The sequence below is a fragment of the Synchiropus splendidus genome, chromosome 1 (genome assembly GCF_027744825.2).
Source record: "Synchiropus splendidus isolate RoL2022-P1 chromosome 1, RoL_Sspl_1.0, whole genome shotgun sequence".
Lineage (NCBI taxonomy): Eukaryota > Metazoa > Chordata > Actinopteri > Syngnathiformes > Callionymidae > Synchiropus > Synchiropus splendidus.
The window spans coordinates 62603978-62630596 of record NC_071334.1 but is presented as its reverse complement, the minus strand read 5'-3'; the positions used below and the strand labels follow the sequence as shown (position 1 = coordinate 62630596).

General features: G+C 42.9%; 3 protein-coding genes across 7 annotated transcripts; 1 reads left to right on the top strand and 2 right to left on the bottom strand.

Moving 5' to 3' along the window:
* Positions 1 to 4: 4 nt before the first annotated feature.
* LOC128757115 (growth hormone receptor-like) lies at positions 5 to 8005 on the bottom strand. 3 transcript variants are annotated; one of them, XM_053862179.1, is made up of 10 exons: positions 7684 to 8005; positions 6736 to 6902; positions 5518 to 5590; positions 3789 to 3912; positions 3427 to 3605; positions 2947 to 3125; positions 1936 to 2080; positions 1730 to 1820; positions 1601 to 1670; positions 5 to 1153 (listed from the first exon to the last, which is right to left on the bottom strand). In XM_053862179.1, exons 1-10 carry the CDS (start codon positions 7811 to 7813, stop codon positions 533 to 535), a joined length of 1779 nt encoding a protein of 592 aa, XP_053718154.1. In that variant the 5' UTR covers positions 7814 to 8005; the 3' UTR covers positions 5 to 532. The 3 variants fall into 3 exon arrangements, with proteins under 3 accessions (XP_053718154.1, XP_053718163.1, XP_053718172.1); XM_053862188.1 differs by having other exon boundaries at positions 6736 to 8005; XM_053862197.1 differs by lacking the exon at positions 6736 to 6902.
* Positions 7660 to 14733, top strand: c7b (complement component 7b). 2 transcript variants are annotated; one of them, XM_053862168.1, is made up of 17 exons: positions 7660 to 7909; positions 7975 to 8050; positions 8244 to 8385; positions 8450 to 8594; positions 9168 to 9306; positions 9829 to 9957; positions 10031 to 10274; positions 10368 to 10481; positions 10567 to 10733; positions 11480 to 11708; positions 11898 to 12069; positions 12151 to 12238; positions 12405 to 12537; positions 12730 to 12921; positions 13353 to 13443; positions 13510 to 13691; positions 14095 to 14733. In XM_053862168.1, exons 1-17 carry the CDS (start codon positions 7812 to 7814, stop codon positions 14268 to 14270), a joined length of 2517 nt encoding a protein of 838 aa, XP_053718143.1. In that variant the 5' UTR covers positions 7660 to 7811; the 3' UTR covers positions 14271 to 14733. The 2 variants fall into 2 exon arrangements, with proteins under 2 accessions (XP_053718143.1, XP_053718133.1); XM_053862158.1 differs by having other exon boundaries at positions 7661 to 7909; positions 13350 to 13443.
* On the bottom strand, positions 14122 to 24449 carry c6 (complement component 6). 2 transcript variants are annotated; one of them, XM_053862146.1, is made up of 21 exons: positions 24156 to 24449; positions 23328 to 23500; positions 23103 to 23233; positions 22572 to 22719; positions 20984 to 21115; positions 20750 to 20906; positions 20153 to 20297; positions 19943 to 20084; positions 18837 to 18975; positions 18584 to 18754; positions 18207 to 18450; positions 17891 to 18013; positions 17657 to 17823; positions 17221 to 17446; positions 16497 to 16665; positions 16124 to 16235; positions 15921 to 16053; positions 15630 to 15824; positions 15471 to 15558; positions 15147 to 15391; positions 14128 to 15071 (listed from the first exon to the last, which is right to left on the bottom strand). In XM_053862146.1, exons 1-21 carry the CDS (start codon positions 24264 to 24266, stop codon positions 14893 to 14895), a joined length of 3330 nt encoding a protein of 1109 aa, XP_053718121.1. In that variant the 5' UTR covers positions 24267 to 24449; the 3' UTR covers positions 14128 to 14892. The 2 variants fall into 2 exon arrangements, with proteins under 2 accessions (XP_053718111.1, XP_053718121.1); XM_053862136.1 differs by lacking the exons at positions 22572 to 22719; positions 23103 to 23233; positions 23328 to 23500; positions 24156 to 24449 and adding an exon at positions 21209 to 21356 and having other exon boundaries at positions 14122 to 15071; positions 20984 to 21133.
* Positions 24450 to 26619: the final 2170 nt, after the last annotated feature.

Sequence of the window (26619 nt, the reverse complement as noted above, 5' to 3'; positions counted from 1 at the left end):
CCTCAAAGCTAACCAGACTTAACACATTATCGTGTACTTTACAATGAGTAATAACTGGCTAACATACTTCAAATAAACAGTAGTAACTAAAAAAAGTAGTTCATTTTCGTTAACATATAATCCCTAATCTGAAAGTAGCCAAAATGCTTTAGAATACATAGCAAGTACTTAACAAGCAACACTTTATTATAAATTGTTTATTATTTTAAAAGTACAAAGTCTTCACTTGGGTAAATAATAATAATCCCAGCAACCTTTAAATTATTCTCACATATTTGTGAGCGTAATACACACGCATTGACTATAACACTGAAGACTCGGATTAAACATGGAATATAGCACATGAACAAATCACATTTATTCCAAACAAAGACACTCAGTACGATTGACAGTGCTTAACAGAACAAGAATATGCATTTAATAACACTGTCTCCATGATCGAAAAATGTCTTTTAGGGTAGGCACGGTAGCACATAATAGTTGCAGCTCATGCATAAAAATGTGTAGAAAACTGGGCCAGTCCATCAGCCTCCTATGGTGTGATGCTTCCCAAAAGCTCCGGGGTCAAGTAACAGTCAGGCAATAAAATGTGTTTTGGGTTCATCGACAGTGGTGGTGGAGAGGGACTTGCTGCTAGCAGGACACTGGTTTGCCCTTGAATGCTCTCCACTGTGGTGTAGAGCGGCGGAGGGTCTTGTCTTTGACCACCTTCCAATGAAGTCGCTTGCTTGCTGTCATGGCTTATGGTGTCCTTCTCAGGTTCTTCTTCTGGCATCAGCAGCACTTTTCCTGAAGCCTTCACCTCTTTCACCTGAGCGTACAGCAGCTCCCGCTCCCCGTCTCCAGGGGGCACTTCTGATGTTTGCTCACGCTGCTCAAGGACCACAGACGTCGGCACACCCTCACACAGGACAGAGTTAAGGACGGCAAGATGGGAGCGGCCACTGTGGGCGTCAAGGTCACAGCCACTGACCTGACCTGAGTCATTGTCTCGGACGCTCAGCGATGAATCTACAATGCAATCGGCATAAAGGTTTGCACAACTGTCTTCCAAATCGACATCAATGAATTCCACCCAGGGGTCATTTTCCAGCTCTGGCCCCGGGTATGCTGGAGCATGCATGATGCTGTTCAGCTCTCTCAGGTTCCCCTTCTATTAAACAAAAACAAAAACAATAAACCACGTGACAAAGACTCCTGGAACAGTACAGTCATATTTGTAATTGCTCAATCTTTGTAATAGAATGTGAAGTCCAGAGCCACCTAGCGGTCAAGCAGCAGATCGCATGTATAGTGATGGAAAAAAAAAATCACACCACATAAAAATTCTCCCCTTTTTTATGGATACAGACGTGGATCAAGGTAACGACTTAAAAGCTGAAAAAAGAATTTCCACCCATCTGCGATTATATGAGACTTCCTGTCTACTGTGAACGGCCACTTACGTAACCAAATCCAAAGATCTTCCTGTTTCAAATCAATGCTATTGATTTCTACATTACTTGTTCACAATAATCCACGACTATGTTATCATACAGATTATTATTACTATATTGATACTAAATTATTTGTGAAGGAATAACTAGAAAAATGATGATACCTTGAGTAGATGCGAATCGATCCCATGAATCTTGGGCCCGGGAACAGGAGGCAAGAGAAGAAACATCAACCTTTGTGGAGAATAACACATCAGAGAAACAGTTTCACACATCATACGTGATTCACATACTTTTCCTGCTGTGAGATGATGATCAACATGAGGACGGCTATCAGACAGAAACTCCCAACAACGAGCAGAGCCAGCACTGGAAATTTGGACACTGGGAAAAGAAGGTTGAAAAAGACACTGGTTGCATTAAAGGGTGTTTCTTAATCCAATATCATTATCTCATATCATGTCATTCCACCTTGTCTTCAGTGTGTTTTTACATTTACCCTGCGTTGGGACGTGAACCACTATGGAGTCACTGAAGTCTCCAAATTCCTTTGCACCAAGCATTTTACATCGAATCCGAATTTCATGATCAACATTGGTCTGTAGACCAAACACAGACTGATGAGTGCTTTTCGCCAGCGCCCCCTGTGGAGGAAAAAGATAACATCATTTATGCACGACTACAAGACTAAGATATCTCAATCAGTTTTATTTCTATTGACGTTCATCAGTATTTCATCACGCAGCAGCTCAGCAATTATGATGGAAGGTAAATATAGAAGCTTTGGCTGTGTTAAGAAACTGAATACTTGCAGTATCTGTTGGAAAAGATGACTTAACTTGTTGGCTATTTATCTTTTCATTTGCTTTGGAATACAGTTGTTGAATGACAAACAGACATCCATGTACACAACTATGACCATAATTGCTTTGAAAATGCAGATCTGAATTCATGTAATAATACAGTGGGTTCTACTCGTCTAGTTAAGTTTGCGTCATAGATTTTCACAGATTTTGATCAAATGAAGGCTAAATAATTAAAAATAATAGTAGTTTGACCTCACAATTTTTTTCTCTGATGGAGAATCAGCTGAAGTCTTCACTCCATCTCCAGTTACAGTCTGGACCTCAAATTCACAGTCAAATGGACGTAAAGCTGATAGAATCTCCTCTGTTAAGTTTCCATCACAACATAACGGTCAAGCTCAATCGCAGATTAAACTCAACAGGTTTGATCAGGGATTCAAGAAGAACTTTAATAGCTGCATGAAGCGACTCCAATAATAAGATAAATTTGGGGGAGTGCAGTGGGATGTATATGATTATATTGGGGGTTGAATGCAGCCTTCAGGCCTTGTGTTTGACAGGCAGCTTGGATTCTTTGGCTCACATCACACACACTCACACTCATAAACATTTCCACTTGTCTTCTACCGCTGCCTGCGGACAATTCCTGATCTCATCTACTTCTACTTGACAACATTTCATTTGAGAAAATACTCTCTACTTACCGCTTGCCACGAGCCGGAGTTGATGTTTCGATACTGGACCTCGTACTGTAAAGTTATCCAGCCCGTGGCCACATCACAAGACGGAGGGGGCTTCCAGCTGACGATGATGTCGAAGTAGTTGCTTGTCAAGCTCATGTTCAGCAGGGTCCAGTTGAGAGCGATGGGTGGTTCTGGTTGGACTGAAAAGATACAGCAATCATTTGACCCAACAGAAGAAGCCGAAATTCAGTCGCCTTGTTTTATTAACACGACACTGTGAGCTGAAATTCATAACATTTCCAATAAGCTCTCAAAGATTTTAATGATTACCACCTTACAATAAATACAGGAGTGACTCGCACGACAAGCCGCGACATGTGTTGTTGCACTGACAAGAACAAGCACAATAACGTGACATATTCTTAGGTTTCTTTTGTGAGAGACAATAAGCGGACACATTGTTACTGAATAGAAATGAACCATAATGAGCCAGAATCTCACCAATGTCTTCAACATGGAAGAGTGTCTCATCATACAGGACCGCCTGGTCTCCTGAGCGCAGCTGGACTCTGTAATGCGTCCAAATGGAAGTGTGGTTTTCATTGAAGAAGCATTCATGGGGCTGATCGGTGCTGTAGTGAGGACACTCCGTCCAGTTGGTTCGAGCAGTATGTGGAGATCTGGGTGGATACAGAAGATGAATGGGTGCAGATTTGGCAATGTAGGAAATAAAAAAAAAAATCCAAATTCATACACTCACACGCACACACTCACACGCAGCCACGCACACATACACACATACATATTATTATTTATCCTCCTCCACTCCCAGGTTTGTGTGGAATTCAATCATCACTACTCACATGATGTTTAAATAGAATAAACGGAGGTCTGCAGGCTCCGAGTGACTTTCATAGGAGCCAACATTCCATCTACAGCGGAAAGTCTCCATGTTGTTGGACACGCAGCCAGTGAGGTGCGGGAGAACTAAAGGGAAACACAACACACACTGTAGGAATTAAAACACACACTGATTCCCGACTGACTAGCTGAAGGGCAAACAACTCCCTTTTCCTAGAAGAGACTTCATAAGCTTTTCGCTGAAAGCTGCTGCTGCGATGACTCACTTGGCCACACAGAGCTAAAAAACATGTTCTATGTTGAAAAGACCAAGAGACAAGAGTTGAAAAACAAAATCAAATGAGTTTTATATATGAGCTGAATGTGCATCAAATTAAACAAATGCAAACACGAATAGACTTCTTTACTGCACTACTTGGTAGGATTGGTCCAAAGCATTTGGATATGTGTCGTCTAAATGTTTTACAAATGTTTAGTCATGCTGTACTATGCTGTAGTTTGATTTCACCGTTACTCGAAAGCTGTTCGAAGTTATGAAAAACATCTGCCTCACACAGCTGCACTCATCATATTGACAAAAACAACGTTAGGCATGTTCAAATTTGAACAACAATAAGGCAGTACTTTTAAACTGAGAAGAACTTGTTAATAGCTTTAATGTTTGCAAGTCATGCTTAACACATTAAAGGAGGATGTAATGTGACAGGATGTCAAATCAATTTCACTTCATTCAGAACACCATTTACATCCAGACTGGTAGTTAAGGAACATTTCAAGCAGATTTGGAAACTATTGCTCCTTGTGAGACACGTATCAGTATAAGTATTCAGGCAACACTGATGCAGGGGAGAGTGAAATCTGCCTGAAAATGGGACAACATTGCCCGACAATCCTTCAGTTGGGTTAAATATAACCCACATCTGACTGTGTGGCCAAGAATCAAATGTGATAGTTTCGGAAGTGATTATTAACAGATTTTCCTACACACTTGTCTCTAAGATCCTCTTCACATGGGCCAGGAGCCTGCAAACGCTACGTTTTCAGCACTGCATTTAGGCATAAGCCTTCAATATCTAAATATTTTTCACATTCATACATCTTGGCATCAAAAAAAAACCTTCGATTTTCCATAGCTCAGATTATGAATATCTAAATCACATGTATGACAAAACACCAATCCCCTAAACGTGTTGTATCAGGGATGTCCAAATATTTTTCAAAAACGACTAATAAGAGAAAATGATTGGAGGTTATATTGTATAACTTGAACTGGAATCTTTTACACACACCAAAAAAAAAGTTTCAGTCCTGAAGGATTGGCATCTAAAGAGCAAAAAAATATATAAAGTAAAAAAAAAAAAAAAATTTAATTAAAAAAAAAGAAATATATATATATATATATATATATATTCTGGAGCACTGGAGCATCACTGGAGCACTTCTGACTTACGTGTAAACTTACGTGCACAGATTTAAGTTAAACTTGATCACTCTGGAGTCAAAACGTGATTGTTGATTGTTTAAGATTAGAAAACTATTAAATGAGACCCAATCTGGTGTACTCTGCTCCATGGATGTGTTAAACGCAGTGGTCTCTCGAAGCAGATCCACCTTCCATGTCAACCATTTGATGTCAACATGTTAACATTACTGCTGCTGTTGAATGCAATATTAGACTGAGTTAACAATTCATCCTGAGCCACAACAGACACGGCTGACTGAAGCACATACCGTCGCTCACAGGTGACTCCAGTGCTGCAGCAGTGGAGCAGCGGCAGAAGAGCAGCAACACCATGATACTGCACTGTGGATAGACAATATGATTAGTTACTACACTGACTCACTGGATCTGGAACTGGATCAGTTTATTGAGTCGATGACAGTGGTGACTGAAATGAGATCTACCATCCTAAGCGGCTTTCTACACTGGTCATGGCTGTAATAAATGGAGAAATAGATGTGCACTGATGGCCGTAGGCAGACTGAGTAGTTACTCAGGTCTGTGTGGATTTTAATCACATTTCCTGGTTGTGCACTACATCCTGCTCATCTGGTGCAGGGCATGTAACTGTGTTTATTCCTCGAGTCCTTCGCTCCAGGGAAACAGGTAATATGACATGTACAAATGCCTCCTGTTGTTTGTCAATAAAGCTCAATTTAACAGATGATTCTGGAACTGTCTGGGAGTTTTCTATTTGGACCCAAACATTAAAATCTGGTCGGTTGTGTTCCTCGACAGCTAGTTATGTACAGTACTGCATGCAGTGATCAATACCAGATGATGATCACCTGGTATGATCAACCACACTATGCAGGGCTCCAAGAACATTGTCCTGACCTCGGCTTGAGCAATGTCAACCATTCATTGCCCTTTTATTTTCTTATCTCTTCATCCATTCTATGATTGCAGAAATCTTCATTTCTTTTTTTGAGACTTTTATTTTGTCACGTTTATTAAATGGAGAAATCCCCACAGACAAACTAATTTCCCAGAGAAACGACTGGATAGGTCTTTCTGGTAAGAGGAATGTGCTTAAAAAATGGAAACTAGGATTAATATTAAGCTCAACTTTTGCTGGAACAGCACATCACTGGTTCGTGGACCATTACAATAAGCATGAATCTTGACAGTTTCTTACAGAGGGAAACACTGCGCGTCTCGGACCTCTCGGGAAGCTCAACTTTCAGATTCAAACATGGGCAGAGGTCGGGAAGTAAACATTCGTGGAAGTGTATTTTTAACACTTCCGCACTGCGCGTCTCGTTTCCCACAAACAAACCCCGCGAACGTGTTTCCATCGACACTGAACGAGCCGCTCGTGAAACGCCACTCAGACGGGGAAGTGCGTCCAATGAGGAACGTTAGCGTCCTCCTCATTCCTGCCGCTCCAGGAAGGAAGCGCGGAGCTTTCGGTTCACACGCCGCTGAAAGTGGCAGATGACACTTACCTGCAAAGAACACAGCGACATGACCTCGGTCTGTTGGGCAAGTCCAAAGTGGAGGAGTTTCAAACGTCGCTTCTGCTGTCGAAGAACATGTGCGTGTGGGAGAAGGAGCAGGGCGCCCTCTGCTGGTTGTTTCCAGGGTAACATCAACAACCTGACGCTTCCAAGAACTATATAACAGCGAGGAGGGGAGGGGGAGAGGGAGCCCAAACCATTTGTGTTCAAATCTCACGGAAGTGTAAGAGCAGGATTTTGACTCTCGAACTTACTAAGGCAGTGTGCATGTTATTTGATACTTGGGTGTGGAGCTCTCCAATGGAAACGCTGCTCTCAGAGCGAAACATAGTTATGGATGATGGGTAGGTTTGGTCTATGCACCTACTGCTGCCATTGTTTTCAGGATTCAAGATGTACATTTATCACACAATATACACTGTACAGGGCGAGGTGAACTGCTTTGTTTTTGAAATATACAGTACAATGCAGTGCAGACAAATACATTTACAATAAAATACTAAGTACTAAACAATAAAGGTCTAAGATATACAAAGTAAAATTGTTCTTATCCTCTCATGTGGATACAGCGGCTACTGTTCTTGCTTTGTACTAGAACTGCAGAGAGTCTCCACTGATCTATAGACACCCTTTAATGAACATGAACAACAACAGGTTTGTTTCTACACATGTTCCTTTGAAACTCACTCACCGGAAAGAAAACTAACTAAGAGAACATGCTGTCGACCTCTTCCTGCGCTTGTTGCTGGAACTCTGCCTCTGGAGTCCAGACTTTTTTTTCATCATCACTGACATTGTTTCCCAATGCTGAAGGAACTGTGAACTTTGGTCCACTCAAAATAAACAGACTGTGTAACTGTTTCTGGCGATAAAGTAAACAATCAGGCCGTTCAGACGAAACACAGTTCCCAAAACTGACTCACAATTTTCACTCACCTGACCACAAACCTTGAATACTGTCGTGATCATTGAGTTGGGAAATTCCTGACCCTGGCGTCTGGGATAAATGGTCCTCTGGGAAACGTGTGACAGAGTGAATTAGATCAGACTCTTGAGGACTCATCATGCAGGTGTTCTACTCAAGTGAAGTCGGGGACCGCGGGACCTGGACTGCAGCTTGGTCTTCAACGGTGACCTTTCTTATTTTGATCCCTCACATTTGGTAGGTACACATGTCCACATGTGGCAGCGTGACAGACACTTGTCTGACCAACGTGTGGTTTTCAGTTGTCAGCAGCCGGTTAACTGCAGGTGGCAGTCCTACAGCGACTGGAGTGAGTGTGACGGCTGCACCAGAACAAAGGTGCAATTTATTCTCTCACCTTTAATGACATTAAAAACAAAATGAGTCAGAGACACACGTCAGAGTCTTCAAATAGTCCATGGGATTAGAGTAGATCAAGATGTTGAATTAATTTGGTGCCGGACTAGCTAGGTAGGGACAACTGTCATTTGCATTCACTAATGTATTCACCTTACACAACGCTGTTGTTCAGGTGCGCACTCGCCACATTGAGGTGTACTCTCAGTTTGGGGGGAGACCGTGCTCAGGTGATGCCACAGAATCTCAGCCATGCTCCCCTGAGAAGGGCTGCCCCCTCGACACTGGCTGTGGCGATCGCTTCAGGTGCACGTCAGGTACGTGGTTCTCTGCTCTTGTCTTTTCTTCTGAGGATTTCACAAATTCAAAATATTATTTCAGGTCACTGCATTAGCCAGTCTCTGACTTGTAACGGTGACCAGGACTGTGACGATGGAGTGGATGAGAGACACTGTGATATAAACAGGGACCAATACTCATGCGACATCGATAAAACACCTCCTAACTCTGAACTCACCGGCCGAGGGTAAGGGGGAACATATGCTGAGAATGACTCTACATTTATTGCTGCGATAGCTATTTCAAGACACCAGTGACAGTTCGTTTTATGTTCAGGAGAAGCAAGTCATATTCATCAAATTTACTAAAGAAAAACGAAAAAAATACACTTGATGCAAACTGTTGAGGAAATTGGGGGAAAAAAATTAATACAATTCTGAATAAAATAAATATAATGAAACCATGTCTTAATATTAGAAAATAAAGATGTATTCAGTTTAAACCCCAAAGAAGATATAAGTGAAATGTAAATGAAAGTATTGCCATAACTTCATACATAAATTCAGTGACACACTACTGCCACCATGCGTGGCTCATGTATTAAAACTGAGCTGAACCTGCGGCCTTCACTGCCCAACGGTGTAAAACAAAAAAACAACCGTGGGGCCCGGCCCCATGGCTAAGAATCACTGCACTAGTGCACCTCAGCCCCTCCAAAGATGTTGCTGTAAATGTGACCCGGCAAACCAAACCAAAATTCCTCTTCCTGGTTTTTGTTTACACACAGATGTTCTCTGTTCTCTCCACTCTATCGTTGCAGCTACGACCTACTGACAGGTAAACTGAGGGCTGGTGTCATCAACACCTTGAGCTTTGGAGGGCAGTGCCGGAAAGTGTTCAGCGGAGACCACCTGGTCCAGTTTAGACTCCCACAGAGCATCCTGAGGTACACCTTTGTGGTGAGTCTGTCCTGTCGTGGAGGTGCTCAGTCAAATGAACCATGTTTTCAATGCATTCAACCAGGTGATGAAAAAACTCTACAGTATTTGTTGAATAAATAAGTGTTATTGATACAAATAAAATTTCTTAAATTGCAAATGTATATGTATGTGTAAATGCAAGTGTCTTCACTACAACGGTTGCTTGCGATTTACATTGCTATGCTGACCAGCTCTTAAAACAAATTCCCCAGAATATTCCTCATTGCATTTGCTCATTTTCTCTCAGTAACTGGAGGACACAGTGTCTCTGCTGCTAACCATTCATTCTATATAATCTCACAACGCACTGTTGAAGTCAGAAAACACTTCTATCCAACGTGTGTTAATAATTAAACCTGGTAGGTTTCAGAAACACAAGAAATGTGAATCCTGTCGACCCTAGCTGACAACATTTCATTCATTTTTTCATTTCATCATTTTCCTCAACAGGATGCATAGACTATTATTATTTTTTATTTATTTACACTTTTTTTGTACCAGGTTAATGTGGAAAATGAAGAGATTGATGAATCGTACGACAGCTCCTGGTCATACATGCAGCATGTCACCTCCAACGCCTTGGCAGGCCATGACTATCGCACCTTCCACCAGGAGTTAACAGACAAGCAGGTCGTGACAAAAAAAAATATTTCGGAAATTCTCACGTTGCTGCTGTTTCTCACTTTTCACCCCTGACTAACAGGCTCACAAACTCATCATCCTGAAGAATAGAGTGAAGCTGGCCCAGTTTCAGAACTCTGCACCTCAGTACCTGACACTGTCTGAAAGCTTCTGGAAGGCTCTGTCGTTACTGCCGATCACATATGATTACTCGGCATATCGCCAGCTGCTTCAGACTTATGGCACACACTATCTCGCTGAGGGATCACTGGGGGGTCAATATGAGGCTCTGCTGAAGCTGGACCGCTCTGTTCTGGATTCTTCCAGTAAGAAAAGCACTACATTAACATGAACATCTCTATGTATATAACCCATGGTTCATACTCTAACCTGATGTTCTTGAATCTTCACATGTAAAGGCATGACCAGCATCGACTACCAGAGGTGTTGGAGAAAGGTCAAGCGTCGCTTCTTCAGGAAGAAAGTCACAACCGTCTGTGAAAAGCTCACACAGGCTCTCTCTTCCAGCAGTGGTGGGAAACACTTGCATCTTTTTCGGTCCCCACTGGACTGGAACGAAAGCTGTGGACAAACAGATGTGTCACGTTGGTTGTGCAGGACACAGTATGGAGAGCATGCCCATAGATGTGAAGACTCGAGGCGGAGACCCATCGTTCATCAGCGCCCTCAGTGTTCTAAATCTTGAAAATCCAGAAGGGAACGGAGAAGTGTACGATAACTGGGCCTCGTCTGTTAAAGACTTTCCTGACGTCATTGACAAGAAGGTGAAGCACAATGGTTATTCCCACAAGATGACGAGGTACGAGAGAAGCACTGGAGACGCGTTGTGATGTTACAGCTGGTGGTTTACAGCGTGTAGCCAAGTGACCGTAACAAAGAAAAGCCTCCTGTGTTCATGTGCTAACAATATATCCTTTGATAATATACAGACTCTCACTTGATCTTGGTTTTCATCACCCATCAAAACTCTGATGTGACCAGCTATTTGCTCCCCAGAGTGACAGATTTAGCATGTTTAAATTCAATTTGTCTTAGACAACTCACTTTATTTCCACCTGATTGACATAAATCCGCTCAACTAAAGACATAACAATGTAGTGTTTTTGGTGATTTTTAGTCTTTGCTTGTCTCTTGAAAATTGGCGTGCGGTCCATTATGACCTCTGGCTGCACATCTCAGATGACTTAATATATTTATCCTGCGCATGACCCAGAAATATAATTATTTTAAAACTAAAACTAAGTAAAATATACAGTCGTGTGAAAGTGCAAATTTCTTTGTCACAGTTTAAAGTCAGTTCAGTTTGACTAAAAGTGTTTAAAACTTCATGTTTCAATCATTCAAACTTGGAATGGGAGATTATGCTGATGGATGGAAATTTAAGGATTAAATATTTTCAAGTTAGAAGCACAAAAAAGTCTTGAGCACTTTATCCAGCGAAGAGTTCTCTCATCACTGGAGCACTTCCACCCTGATGTTTACGCTCATGTATTCATTTCCTTCCTCGCAGCTACGTCCTCTCTCTGAGCTGGTGAAAGAGGTCCAGTGTGCAGGGTTAAAGAAGCTCCATCTCAAACGGGCTATCGAGGAGTATCTGTCCACAGAACATCCGTGCCACTGTCAGCCCTGCCTCAACAATGGGCAGCCGGTCATCTCTGGCTCTCAGTGCTCCTGCTTCTGCCGGCCAGGAACATCGGGCAAGGCGTGTGAGAATGGGCAGGTCATAGGCGAGCAAGCAGGTAAAAGAAACTTTCAAGAAGCAAGCGAGTCAATATGCAAGTTCCTGCAAATATGACCCTGCGTAATATGGATTGTGTATTTCTTTTATTAAATCAAAGGCTCAGATCCCAGGAAGACTTGCAGCAGTAGAAGCATCTTAAAAGTTCTATTTGGGCTCCAACGTAGTTTTATTTCTTCATCTACAACAGGTGTAATACATGGAAGCTGGAGCTGTTGGTCACCCTGGACTTCCTGCTCTGCCGGCCAAATGTCAAGGTCTCGAAGCTGCAGCAACCCGGCCCCAAGCGGAGGCGGGAGGCACTGCATTGGAGAGGACAGTGATCGGAAGACTTGTGAGGATGCAGAGATTCAACATTTACAGTGAGACCACCACCATCATTGGTCAAGTCAACACTAGGAATGTAATATCCAAAATGTATAGTTTCTTTTTCTTCTGTGCAGGATGATGGAGCCTCAGTGTTTCAGTCTTTCCATCCAACCACCAAAGACATGTCACCCTCCTCCAAACCTCAGAAATGGCTTTATTTTGGTGAGCTTTTTTTAGGAAATAGTGACCACATAATGTCCATCATTATTGCTTTGCCTGTAAACAACACCGCCTCCGCTAATATGCTGCAATTTGGAGTAGCATTCCCGATCAACCTATATCCCAGCTGATTTATGTGTCAGATGTTTGCCTGCTGTTTGCCCTGCAGGACCCTAAAGACGTCTACATGGTGGGCAACACAGTGGCGTACACTTGCATTGACGGCTTCTATCTCAGTGGAGCTGCTGTGGCAGAGTGCATGGAGAACCAGACATGGAAGACTCCGGTGATGGTTTGTAAAAGTATGTCAGGGTAGCACTGCGACTTGGCTAAAAATAAATGAATAAATAATCAAAACCCTCCTTCCGACATCTGACAAAATTGATAAAATAAACACATTCTTTATTGTTTTAAAGAGAAGCCTGCTGCTGTTTAGACATCTGCTGGCAGCACAAGATAATAGTTCTGTATTATTGGAACACGTTTCCTCACAGGCTCCACATGTGAGAGTCCACGACTCAACAGTGAAATATCTGCAACTCCTGTGAAAGACGTTTATCAGATTGGTGATAAACTATCTCTGTCCTGCCCGGCTGGATCTATGCTCGAAGCGGAGGAACCGGACATCATGTGCAGTCCCAGTCTGCAGTGGTCTCCATCCCCAAAGTCTGCTCAGTGTAAAAAATGTAGGTGTTTCTTCACACGGCAAGACACCGACTCATATCATGCTTTGCCTCCTGGGTCTTGCAGACATTCTTATTGTTATTATACAAAGTAGTTTCTCATGGAGTAGGAGCTCACTCAAGTGGTCCAAATAGTTGCATGCCATCCCTACTCCCATGCTGTAATGTATTGACATTGAGAAAGTGGACTTTGGCATCGTATACTGACGTTTTCAATGTTGCATGTTGACGCGTTAGGCTTTCAATTGGACATGTTCTGCCTTCCACCACATACATCAAAAAAGTCCACATTCTCAACATCAATATATGACGCCTTGTGAGTGAGCATGGGTTGCCAAAAATAATTACAGACTTCTCTAGTGTTTCAAATTCAATAGACTTTTCAGGAACTTTGGTGAACAAATGGTGAAGACTCCCTTCTCTTCTTTAAGCAGCCCCAACTTCTCCTCCACTTGAGCTCAAATGTAAACTCTGGGAGAACGTTGGGCGAACACAGTGCATCTGTAAAATGCCCTCTCAGTGTTTGTAAGTATCAAACACCTCGGCCATTGCAGGGAAGGAAAACCACCAACTCTATTTTGTTGTGCAAAGATCTTCTCTACAGCTGTGTGCCACAGTGGCTTCTGGTCGCTCCCTGATTCTCAGTGTTTGTCAAGTGGGCGCGCTGAAGTGTTTGGGCCGAGGCGTCGTGCTGGCCAACGACAGCGACTGCAACTGGCCAAAGGAGGCGTCCTCTTCCTGTCAGGACTGCAAACTTGGAACTATTTGTCAAGGTGAGACTACACCACAACTCCCCCAGGTTTGTTTCTTAATGGTGCAACAGCTCAAATACAACACAAGCACACACAAAGAACAAAAAATGTTTTCATAAATGTGTTCAATTAATGATGTAACTAAAAGGTGACAATGCATTCTGAGCATCAAAACTCTTATTTGCATTACAATATGGCATCTAGGTGGTAGTTCTAATTCCTTAAAGAGACAGTAACCCATTTTTTTTTTTTTTTTGTAACACTCATAACCAACAATAACAATCCAACCGTTTACAAGTAGTGGTGTTTGTCACAGATAGCATCGCTATCTGTTTGCTCAAGTTTGCTCATGGTCTCAACAAAACATTATTGATACATCCATTATTATAATGTGTGAATGATAACACTGTTCTAAACACAACAGGTGGAGAATGTGTTTGCCAGGACAAATCTCAATGCTCGGAAGATTCCACCCCGCTGTGTATCCGAACTGCCGCTGGCATGGAGACTGTGAGCGAATGCCGAGCTGCTGCCAGGAGGTGCTCCGGAGAGAGGATTGCTGTTATCAGTATCGATGCTTGCACAGACTCCGACCATTAAGGTGAATGTAGATAACGAAAACGGTTTGCAACACTGTCTTGGAAACCTGAAGAAAAAAGGCCATTCAAGTTGTGACTTTACGTTTGCTTTATTGACAAGTATTACGGCAAAAGTAGAAAACTACTGTACATGTGAAGAATAGCAGAAGATAATCGCTAAGGGTAAAAAAACAAAACTGGCAGGCAAAACGGTACTGGATTTATGAAATGTGGACATAGTGTTGTGAATGAAGAAGGCTCACCTTCCAGCTTCAGCAGGAAGAAATCAGTTTACCAAGCTCATTTTAGAGAAAACAAATAATTCAGAAATGTTTGGAGCGTTTTTTTTTCTGAACTTCTAATTAAACAAAAGCACAAAACTAATTAGTTTTTGTGTTCTTTACATACCAAACGCAAATGGTTTTAGACAATATCGTATGCTGTGATTTTTTTGGTTAAAAGAAAATAATAAAATGATAACAGATGACTTGTGTCTATATTGTACAGGGTCAAAAACAGCCACTCATAGAGATCACAATGAGGCGTAAGACCAGAAGACTGAACTCCTTAGTGCACTGCATATATGTCACGACAGTCTTCAGAATTCAAGGCATTTTGCTTGTGTTGTTTGAAAAGATAAATGTTCAGCTCTCACATAACCCCATGTCGACGATCTCCAGGTCATAACCAACACATTTAATGGCAGCCATTGAGCACAGGTCCATGCGGCGAATCCTCTGCATTCGGAGCAACCTCACGCAGAACTTGTGCTCTCCGGAGCGAGGACACTGGTTAGCTGGTCTGCACTCGCACTTCTGGGAAGCTACAAACAGTATGAATGAATGAACTACAGGTTTAATAGTTAACACTCATTTTTCAACCAGAACCTCAAACTCACCAGAGCAGGTCTCCCACTCATAACAAATGTCCAAACCGCAGGGCTCCTGAACGGAACTCTTCAGCCCAAATTGTACTCTGAACCTTCCCCAGTCAAGTTTGGCTGCATCGATAGCGCTGCACAAATTATCGCTGATAAAGAAGAGAGGATCCCCATGGCACCGTGCGGCAGTGAAATAGCAGGTGGACATGGACAGGGTCAAGTCAAGGTCCGAATTCAGGACGCAGATGTCATTTGGATCCGACCTAAACACACACATATCAACAATAACAAACTTTGATTTGTTATTTTCTCAGTATGATTCAAGAGTTGCTGAACAGTTACATGCAGCTCTGGCGCGGGACACAGACACATTTGGAGTTCTGCCGTCTCTGTCCTGGACCGCATGACGTGTCTACCTCACCAGGTATTTCTGCAAAGCACATTCAAATAAAACACATGATTATACGGTTTATAAAAGTGATCGGTTTTGAGCGTTAGTACCCGCAGTGCAGCGCAGACTGGCAGGTAAAGTCGGCTCCCAGCTGAAGCTGCTGCTGCACTGATAGAATCCTGACGGATGGGGGAACAATTTTGGCTCCCTGCAATCCAGCCCGATCGAATCACCAACTTTGTACTCCTCTTTGGTCGGGAACAGCTCCATGTCTTCTGGGATTTCCGGAGGAAGACATATCCTTCCTTAGAAAAGAATAATAAATAAAATAAAAAGTGTGAAACTGACCTCAAGAACTTGCAGATGAATAACTAGGAGGATAAAGAATAACATTCCCATACTGGTGCACTGTCCCTTCGGGGCAGTCCAGGTCCCATCAGGAAGACAGTTGATGTATTGAAAACCTATCAGGTCAAATCCAGTGAAACACTGGAACTCCTCATCCTCTCCAAAGTAATAGTACTCCTTTGCTTTCTGTGAAAAAAGGAAGATGATGAATCTTGTTGGCGCAGTTTGTTTCAGTAGCTACTGAGAGGCCATTCACCCGGAGGAAGCTGTTTGCAGGTGTTGTGGGTCTGAGACAACCCTGCACACCCGGGGGAAGCTCCGTCATCAAGCCCACCGTGTAGTCATCGTCATTGTCGCAGGTCTCTTTTCTGGCGCCAAGAGCATGAAGATTATGATTGTAGATGCAACACAAAGTTTGTCGTTTGTCGTGTTCACCAGTTTATACAAAACTGGTGAATAAAGAAACGCAGATTTGAGCAACTTCCGTCAGCTAGTTTAGCAGCAGGATTTAACACTGACGGCTGTTTACCTCTACAGATGTTGCATCATGAATGTGGAACGTTGCCATACTTTTTTTCTACATGAGATCCGAAGTCATGCTGACATGTGAATAAAATAGAAAACTTTACTTCTCAAAAATTGAGACGTGACATGACTCCTCATTTCTGTCAGGACCCTCGCAGGGCTTCCCCCCTGCCTGGGGCGCGGGGTTATCACAGCGCCGGGTCCGATGTCTCTTCATGAAGGCACCACATCTGGTCCATGGCCCCCAGCAGCTCCAATAGCCGTCCACTCTCTCTATCACAATTGAAAATTCACTTTTAATAACTGCTTTGTCGCGTGACGCCGTTAAAGCTACTATGTGTAGTACTGGAATATTTGCTTTTGGCGGCACCACACGTAAATAAGTGTAATTGCAGGCTGTCGTAATGCTGGGTCTCCGGTCCTGCTCCCCCATCCCACGTTTATGAGGAAAGACCGTGACGAAACAGTCAAAAATATAATTACAGATGGCAATATACACAACACTGTCCAGCTTATACTTGCAAAGGCAACTCTAGAAGCATCTATCATTCCACATCAGAGATTGAACTTCATCATGCAGCCAGTGAGGAGAGGCAGGATCCAGCGAGAGAGTAAGTTGTATACTCCAAGGGAGCGTTTAACAGAGAGCTGGACTGAGTTGGACTGTTCAGTATGAAACCTGTCATCTCAGGAGATCTGAAAATAATCTATTTATGTCTAAATATTACACATTGCTGCTTTAATACAGCAATCTAAGAGCACTAAAAGAGGAAGGTCAGCGGTGCTGCCTGCGATGTTCACGATAATGAATTGAAATCACTTTGGTACCTGAGGTGTAGTCCGGCGCTCTCAGCTCACAGTTTTCTCCGAATGTCCCAGTCTGGCAAACACACTTGCACTCGCCCCCAGAGCGAACTGGCCTGCCATTGTTGGGACACGGAGAACACTTGCACGTGTCAAACTCCTGGAGGTACTGCAGCAGGGCTCGTCTCAAGTGCCGCCTCTTTGTCACGGCACATGGGATCCCCTTCACCAAGTCTATGATGGAGAGCACCTGGCCACACAAACACAGCATCTCATTGCTCCCAGCCAGAACAACAGGTGACTCACTGTACTGTAAGTTTCTGCATTTGACATATTTGATCAACTTGACTGATACTTATATACGCGTTTGAGGAAATCTCTACACTGTGATGGGGATGTCACCTGCCCCTGCTGTTTCTTATTAGAATAATCAACATGTTGTTGCCAAGCAGAAACTGACCTCATAGCTCACTACAGCAGGGTTGTCCAGGACAGACTGAACCCAGTTCCTGTAGGCCGCCTGGTTTGGAGTGACGTCCTCTCCCTCCCAGGCCAGGGAAGCAGCTTCTCTGGCTCGACCTCCCTTCACCTGGGAGAAGGACTTTTGTGCTGCTTTGACATACGAGCCTGGAGGAACGCAACTTAAATAAGTACTCACAGATCATGTGACTGTATAGGCACCTGTGGCCAACACCTTGATATTTTTCAGTCATCTTGTTGCTCCTGCACATGGAATGACCCCGGTGTTGAGTGTAGAGGACGGCGGTCCAGGCGATCTCTCTGGCCAAACATCCTTGGATGTGCTCCTCTGACTCACCTGCAGTTCACCAAACACAGAGGGTTTAGGGACCGTCTGATTTGGGTGCCGACCCCATTTGTATGGAGCTTCTGATTTATGGTGTTTCTACTATCGATGAGATTTGGTTATTGCGATTTAAATTTCCTTATTTCAGTTCTTTAAAAAGCTGAATATCACCTGTCTTCAGGCCCCTCAGACTACGATGACATACCTGAGCTTCTCAGTTCCTCTCGACTGTACTGGTATAACATGTCGTAGTGTCCCCCCAGAGTGCCCGAGCTGTAGTAGTGCGTCCCAAACTGCAGGAAGATCTCCCTGTAGAGGGCGTAGTTGTACTCCAGAGGGAGGGCATGGAGGAACTGCAGGAAAGGTCCAGACAAGACCAAATCATCTGGAGCACGAACTTTGAAGGTGGACACTGGAAGGACCTGATGAATCCGGATGAACTCGGAGTCCTGGAGGACGGACGATATATTTAGAAATATACACTGCTTCTCTGCTCATGCTTGTTATTGCCAAATACAAACTGTTGAGCATCATCAACACAATACATTAGACACTGCAAATGTTGTAACTTTTGTCAGTCACCGTCTTCTTTGAAGCCTCAAATGCGTTCCTGTTAGAACTCAGCTGGAAGCAGACATTCTTCCTGAAGATGTCAATGCACTGTTCATGCGTCGATGATGAGGACCTCTTCAAATTTATAGTCTCGCTGTGCAGCTTCTGTGGCTCATTGTTGAAGTCACCAATCTCTCCTACCTTCAGTGAGTGATGAAAAGCATTGTTTGCCATGATCATATAAACCTTTTTAAATATCAAATGTTTTTCACTCGCTTCTCACCTTAATGTTAAAGCTCTCAAAGTTGTGAGGGATTCTGTGATACAGCAAAGTGCTCGCAGGTCTCTTTATGGTGCAACTTTCTCCCATGAACATGTTGTCCAGCACAGCTCCTTTAGACTCCTGAGCCAGAGCATCAAACCTTCATAATGAAAAAAAAATTCTAACACAATTCGGACAAGAAAATTGGCCACCAACATGAAATACTTTTTTCTTACAGGAAAAAAAAAAGATTTAGAAATGATAATGACTTTGAGGGTACAAGCCCATCCATGGTCATATTCCAGTACTTGGATTGTTTGGATGTTGCTCAGTGGTGGACAATGTGTGGCCCAGGGGCCACATGGGGCCCCTTGCCATGTATTCATAGTAAAAGCACAATTCCGATTTGATCTAAATAGATTTTAAATGGAAGTCATTTGTTATTTTTTTGTAAGTTACTTTTCTTTTTTTCTTTCCAGATTACATTGTTTTAAGTAGTGCTCATTTGAGCAGCATTTTTCTGACCTTCAAAATTAATAAATAAAAGCAAATATCTTGTTGGAAAGGGACTATTTCAAACCATATCAATATGTTAAAACCAGAGTTCTGTTGCCAGGATAATCAACACTAAGAAAGATATTCCATTATTTAAGATTTAAATTCAGAATCTTTAAATACATTGTGCTATATTAATATAGTTTGAGTATTCAATGTCATGGGATAATAACTTTTTTTTTCTGGTTTTAAAATATTGAAAACTTTCTCCTCTGTTCTTTTGGCTGGACGGCCCCTCATGATCTATAGATATAACCAATGTGTACATGCAAAGTTTTTTTTCAACCATCATGGTGGGATGTATTATGGCCTTGAGTTTGACCCACATGCTTCGGCTCCCTAAATCAATTGACCTAGCTAATCTGTTTCAATTAAAGAGCATGTTACGTGTCCAACATGATGGATATCAATGATGGATGGGGCATCAGTACCTGTATTTTATAATCTAGTTCTTCCACTCCGCAGTCACTACATTTTATCAATAGCACACAGGAGAAATAAATCTTATCCAGGCCAGCACAAAATGATATTCAAAGTGACCGAACATGAAGCAAGGCCAAGATCAGACTGACCCATTCCCCACCAGGTCGGCCCCCGGTGCCACTCTTTTCTCTGTCGGACACACAGTGCTGTAGCTGTCGCAGTTTCTCTCTTCAGAATTGTCTCCACAGTCATTCTGTCTGTTACACGTCAGGGTTGTGTTGATGCAGCGACCTGCAGGCATCAGTCACTACTTAAGATTCAGTCACTTTTGTTACCCTCAACATAACTAGTCTACTCACCATTATCACACTTAAATTTGTCTTTGCAGTCCATCTGTGGTATCATACAGTCACTGGAGGGATGGCAGGCTCTCTCCTCTGTCAGCTGCTCGCTGCATGCTGAGCCCCCAAACTGGGCTGGCCTTTGAACCGACCGTGTCCGATACTTCGACGACAACAAGGGAGAAATTGCTAAGACCTTCAGTCATTTGGATTTTTTTTTTTTTTGTTACAACCTTCATAGTACAACTATTAACACGTTACTTTGTTCAGCTGTTGCCTTGACCAATGCAAATGAATAATATTATGAACAAGAAATACAAAACGATATCATCAGTATATTAACTTGGTCGTGTGAATTTGTAACAACAAACTTTGCAAACTTTATACCGCAAGATGATCGTTTTAATGTGTCCTTTCTCGCAATGATTTAAGAATATTAATGTATGTTGTCAGTTTACTTTTAGTAAGGCCGTGTTTTGAAATTGATATGGCACCTGATGTTCCCCGATTATTGCGCATTAAAAAGGAACTGTAATTTTAACGTTTTTAACGAATTTAGACCAACGTAAGGAATGCCACCCAATGTTTCACGATCAAAACTGAAGTTCAACTTGCCTGTTTCTTGGTACAGGAGGAGCAGTCTGACCAGGATCCGAACTCGTTCAACACACAGTCGATCGGACACGACTGTTCATGACATGCTCTTATATCTTTTGTCTGGCACAGCTGTTGGCAACTGTTCTTCCAAAAATAATCATCATACATGACATTCCTGCAAAAGAGTTTCAGTTAGGGCTGAAAGATTTGCGAATAGTTCTTTGTCTGACTGAAGCTTAATCTGCATATCACCTGCTTCTGTGCTGAGTGCCATGGTTGCAGGTCTTGGAGCAGATGGACCAGGAGCTCCAGGGGTAGCGGTCACAGAAACAAGCAAGACTAAGCGACCCCCAGCTGAGGAGTTGCAGCAGTGTGAAGAAAAAGCTGAAAGGAGCCATCATGCTGCAACACATGAACATGAGCGATATATATGACAATAAAGAGTATGAGGCTGAAGCGGACTGTGGGACAACTCACCACCTATGGAGCATCTGTGGAGGTTTGTTTTGAGAGCTGCTATGTGAGCTTCGGTAGCACTAGGACCTCCTTCTGGGATTCCTCAGGGAAAGCCAGTTTTAGAAACAACAAGAAAAGAAAACATGCAAAAGCCTTTCGTCCATCATTGTGACGGGAATCTGAGGGCTGCGGAGATTCCTGCCCATCACAGATGTGAAACAGATGTTGTGTTGACTGCTTCATTCGGGAGTTTTCTTGTTGCACAATTTTAATTCCTTTGCTCTTATACGGAAATAAAACACAGGCTCACACAGGCAGGAGTGAAGGGCCTTTCGCTCCACACATGCAGTTTAATGAATAAGAATAACTTAACTCAGAGGAGTATGTTACAAATAGTCATCATCTCTGCTATCAGGATGACACATTAATGCAGACATGGGACACACATGTAGAGTTAAAATAAGTGATGAGACTCAACTTGAGTGATTTTACATATAAAACTTTATTCCCATTATAAAATATTTTTGATCATTACACAGGTGTCTCTGGGAAAATTCACACAACTACAGCATAACACTGACCGACGTCACACTTGACACACACCTTCACAAATATGCGGCTCGTACATTCAGTGAAATGGTTTGTGATTCTGCTCTAACCTGCAGCAAACTAGTTTGAGGACATATCTGGAAAGCGCCTCCGCTGGCGCCCCCTTCTGGAAGTTTTTTTTTTTTTTTACCGCGAGACAAAATAAATGTTTTCCTGCTCTTTGAGTCATCGGTACAATTTTTACAATTTGATTACACACTCTAGAGCTTATTTTCCTTTATTTTTAACCACAATGCACCTGTGATGATTGGGTAAATATGCAGATAAAGGGATTGAAAAATGACAAATGATAAATTGAAATGAAATATCATCCATTTAAAGTCAAAAAAACCCATATATATATATACACAGCCGAGGATCATCCGGACACGAGGCAGCAGAGTCCAGTGAAGCATCGTTTTCTCTGTCTGACCAGCGGCTGAGGAGTCAGGTTTAATAAGCTGCTGTCATCTGGGAGCAAAGCAAAGACAAGCATGGCAAACTTCTGAGTAGTTCAGTAACAATCAAATATGTTTGCATTCACCATGATCAAGAGCCACGATAATACCTGAAATGTCAAGAGTGTAATCCGTTGTTTTTATGCTGAGGATTAAAAAAAAAAAAAACTGGACTCACCTTGATTTTTCAGTGGCAAAGGCAGTGTGTCCCTGAGTTTGCTGAGCAGGTTCCTCATCTCTCTAACGTCACTGCAAAGAAGTAAAAAAAAAACAAAGTCACATGGTTGATGGATGCTTTGCTGACTCGGTAACAGTCACAGGGAGCAGAGGCGAGGTACCGTTCTATGTTATCAATATCTGTTTCAACCAGCCACAGTTCATGAGGGAAATCAATCGGGGAGGAGGAACGGTCTTCAAGGATGGGAACGTCAGAGCTTTCATCCATCCTAAAATCCATCTTGGGTTCAGACTCTGGCCCTTCAGGTCCTAAATGCAGCAACACATCAATATTGACGACACCACTGTTAGTCTTCCATTTTATTAAGTTTAAACGTGACTTTATTGCAGAGCATAAAAAATATATTTTAGAAGATATATTTTAACCAAGAAGAAGCCTGAAACATAATAACAAACTGGTAAACCTGTTTTCACTCCTTTTTATCCATATTTTTCTGTGCTTGGAACTTCAAAGTTGAATTATGTTTAGACAGAGAGGGCTAATTCATCATGGTAAAAAACTGTTATCAAGGGATGATAGGAGTCAGGTAAATTAAAAACGCTGTAACCATGTAATAAATTTTATGAGAGAATGGAGAGTTTTAGTAACCTTTAAACAGTGTACAGTAAATCCCAGAAATACATAAACATACTTCTCTTTTGCAGCTGCAGCACTCTGAGCATGCACATGGACTTGAGCATCTCAGTAATAAACATCTCCAGACAACACTGCAGCTGGATGAAGAGGCGGCAGATGTCAGGGTGGATCTCTCCGTCTTCTGGCCTGCAGCAGGGCCGTGGACAAAATGGGTGAGAGGTTAGTTCATCCACACAGTGCTGGAAGTTACATCGCAATACTCATGTTTTGATGACCTCACCCTGTCACAGACATGAGTGCGAGGTCTTGGTGGGCCGCCCGTGCCATGGAGCACCCTCTGGCCCTTGCGTGGTGCATGTGTACCCGCAGAGAGTGACAGTCAGCTGAGATCTCCCCCACAGATATGACCTGCTCCCGGTACAGAGCCACCAGGGAGTTGAACTCCTGCACTGTCTGGAAAGGATGACGACATTTTCACAGTTTAACAAGTCAAATACCTTTGAAATAAATGAGTCCAGTTAAGTATAGTGACGAGAGTCACATCAAAACTCCACCTGGAAGCAACCAAACATTTGCTTCAAGAAAAGAACATCGTGGAATGAGACAATGGTAGATCAGGGTTCATGCATCACTCTTGATGGACATGAGGATTATTTAAGTTAATAAGTTGCTCTCAACTTATGGCATGATCGTGACCATCTCTTTTTTCACGTAGTGGCCAACATTAAACAGAGTTTATGAAAGATTAAATTGTTTTTCCATGTTAGCAGATTTTAAACCAGACAACTGAGGTGGCAATTTGTAGGAAATACAGCCGAAAATCATCGCAAAAAACCCACATAAGCCGTATACATTCTTTGGATTGTCAGGAACACCGCGACCCTAAAGATGAAGTCTAAACCCTGTCGTGACTGGCTGCTCCATTTCTTCTAAATTCAATGTGTTTCTCAAAATCCACGATCCATCAGCGTGACGGTTCCAACCACAGTTCTGCAGCAGCAGGGGTGAGCCATGCTATCCATGGCAACGGCACACGATGGCCGTCAATTTCACGACCTAAACGAGCCGCGAAAATGACCGCTGCCATTGCGGGTGTCGGGACACTCACCTTCCTGCTGTCGTCCAGGGCCGCCTCTCCCGGCTCCGCCAAACCCCCTCTGGGAGCGATGCTTCCCGCGGATCTTGGGCGCCTTCTCCGCCCGTACGGTGCAGAACACATTCATGCACGGGCTAGCACAGATGGACTCACTCGCAGAAATGCAGAATCGCCGTTCCGCCAAACAGGAACCGCCGCGTGCCAGCGCGTCCAACGGTCTGCGGTCTGGTGGAGGCTGCCGCAGACGTCCGCGTGATCAACGGAGGACGAGGGACAGGAAGCCGTAGGACCGACAGGAGTCACCTTCAGTCGGCCAAACAGCGGAGCTCCAGAGAGCCGGCGTCAGCCACTAACTCCTCCCCAACATAAAAACAAACACACACACACACACACACACAAAAACGTGAGGTTGTGCCTTCAATAATTTTAGAAAACAGTTCTATTATTATTATTATTATTATTATTATTATTATTATTATTATTATTATTATTATTATTATTATTATTATTATTATTATTATGTTCAGGGGGAAGTGGTACAGGAAGGGCCACAGTCGCTCAATTCCATAATATAATTCTCATCCTGGTTGTGTAAGGGGGGCAGTATCATGAGCAAAGTGGCTCCTGCTCAAGCTGATGCCTGCTCTACAGTGAATTTGCAAAGCCATTACAAGGCCCATTATAGAAGCTAAGATTACATTACGCTTGTTTACATAGTGTTGCTTTCACACTTGGGTCCATTTATATAAATCAATCAATCTCCAACAGATATCGTCACAGTTGTGGCTCAGAACTAAAAAAAAGATTGAGTGTGAAACAGTGTTGCAAGTGCTTATGCCACGCACACACAAAGTTCATGCATGCTCCTGGTTCACAGCATGCATGAACTTTGTGCTGCAATACTTTTCAGAACAAATTTCAATCAGGAAGACACAAGCATTACATTTGTCGATTGAAATGAAAGGTCAGAGAGGCGTGCCTGTTCTTGCTGACAACATGCAGTGTGTGCCAAAAGTGATTCCTACTGCTGATTTAGTTTTCATTCATGATTCATGTGTTGATGCTGCCACCGGCTGCACCCCACCCACTGTGGGCCGTACTTTCAAAAGTCGTAGGATTTAGGGGCCTCCTCCAGATACCTGGACATACCTGCAGGGTCAAGCAACCTCAACTGGTGTGTCAATGAGGAGCAGATCCACTTCAACTCTGTAAGAGAGAGTTGCGCCAGCCTGTGGGGAAAACTTCTGCCTGTATCCCAAACTTGTGTCAAGGTGATGGAGAGAATGTAGCTTGGCCATTCATTCCCCATGATGGACCGACACAGAGTCGGACTGAGGGCTGTTGTTTTCAGAGTTACAAAATCACCAGTAGAGGACAGTACATACCATCTCAAGTTCCTTCCTTAAGGTATTTTTTATTACACTCCTACTTAATTTAACACTACCAAAAACAAAAACACACTTGAAGAATTTAAACAAAAAAAAATAACCTTGCCGGCAGTTATAACATTACACAGTGAACAATTAAAAGTGTAAAGCACCTTCAAACTTACTTAAACATGACAAACATCTTCCAACATACTCAAACCTCTGTCTTGTTAGTGGCTTGGCCAAGATATCTGCTCTGTCATATCCACTGTTGGACAATACTGCACCTGCATTTGTCTGTTCCGCTCACCTTCATGAATATAATGGAAGCGAAAGTCGATGTGCTTGGTCCTCGAAAGGCTGAAAGGATTCCTTGCGATTGTGATGGCTCCTTGAATTTCATCCATGATCACTGTTGGTGAATCACTCACTCCAAGATCACTCAGTAATGGCTTCAGCCAGATACTTTCTTGAACTGCTCGACTGAGTGCGCTACACCCTGCTTCTGCTGTTGCTGTTTCTTACTGAGCCAACTCACTGCTCCTCCACTCGGTACGAGCATGTTCCCTGTTGTTGGGCATCTGAAAGTCCAATCAAAGTTCCTGACCTTGACCTCTCATACAGTACTTGAGGGCAAGATTCACAGACGTCTTTAAGTATCAAAGAGTCCTCTTCACGAATGTGCAGCATTTGGATTTGTGTTGTACTTTGATGCTACACTCACTGCTTGTACTGCTACCTACCATAGACTGGCATGTATTCGGATTCACTGATTTACTGACGCCACCATCTTTTTTCAACTTCACATTTGCATCTGCAGGTGTCAAAAGGAGATTCACGTTGTCCACTCCATACTTCTGGAGAATGGTTTCGATGTAATGCTTCTGAGGAAGAAGTACACAGTTGTTTACTTTGTCTTGTACAACAGAGATGTCCCCAATATAGGACAACTCACCCATGTCTTGAAGTCATCTGGAAGTGTGTCTTCAGTGTTTCTTTTAGCTCAGCCATGCTTTCCTTTGATTCTGTGATCAAAATTAGATCATCAACATACACTGCTAGTATCTTCAGCTCCTGTCAAGATCTAACAAACACTCATGGATCTGAAG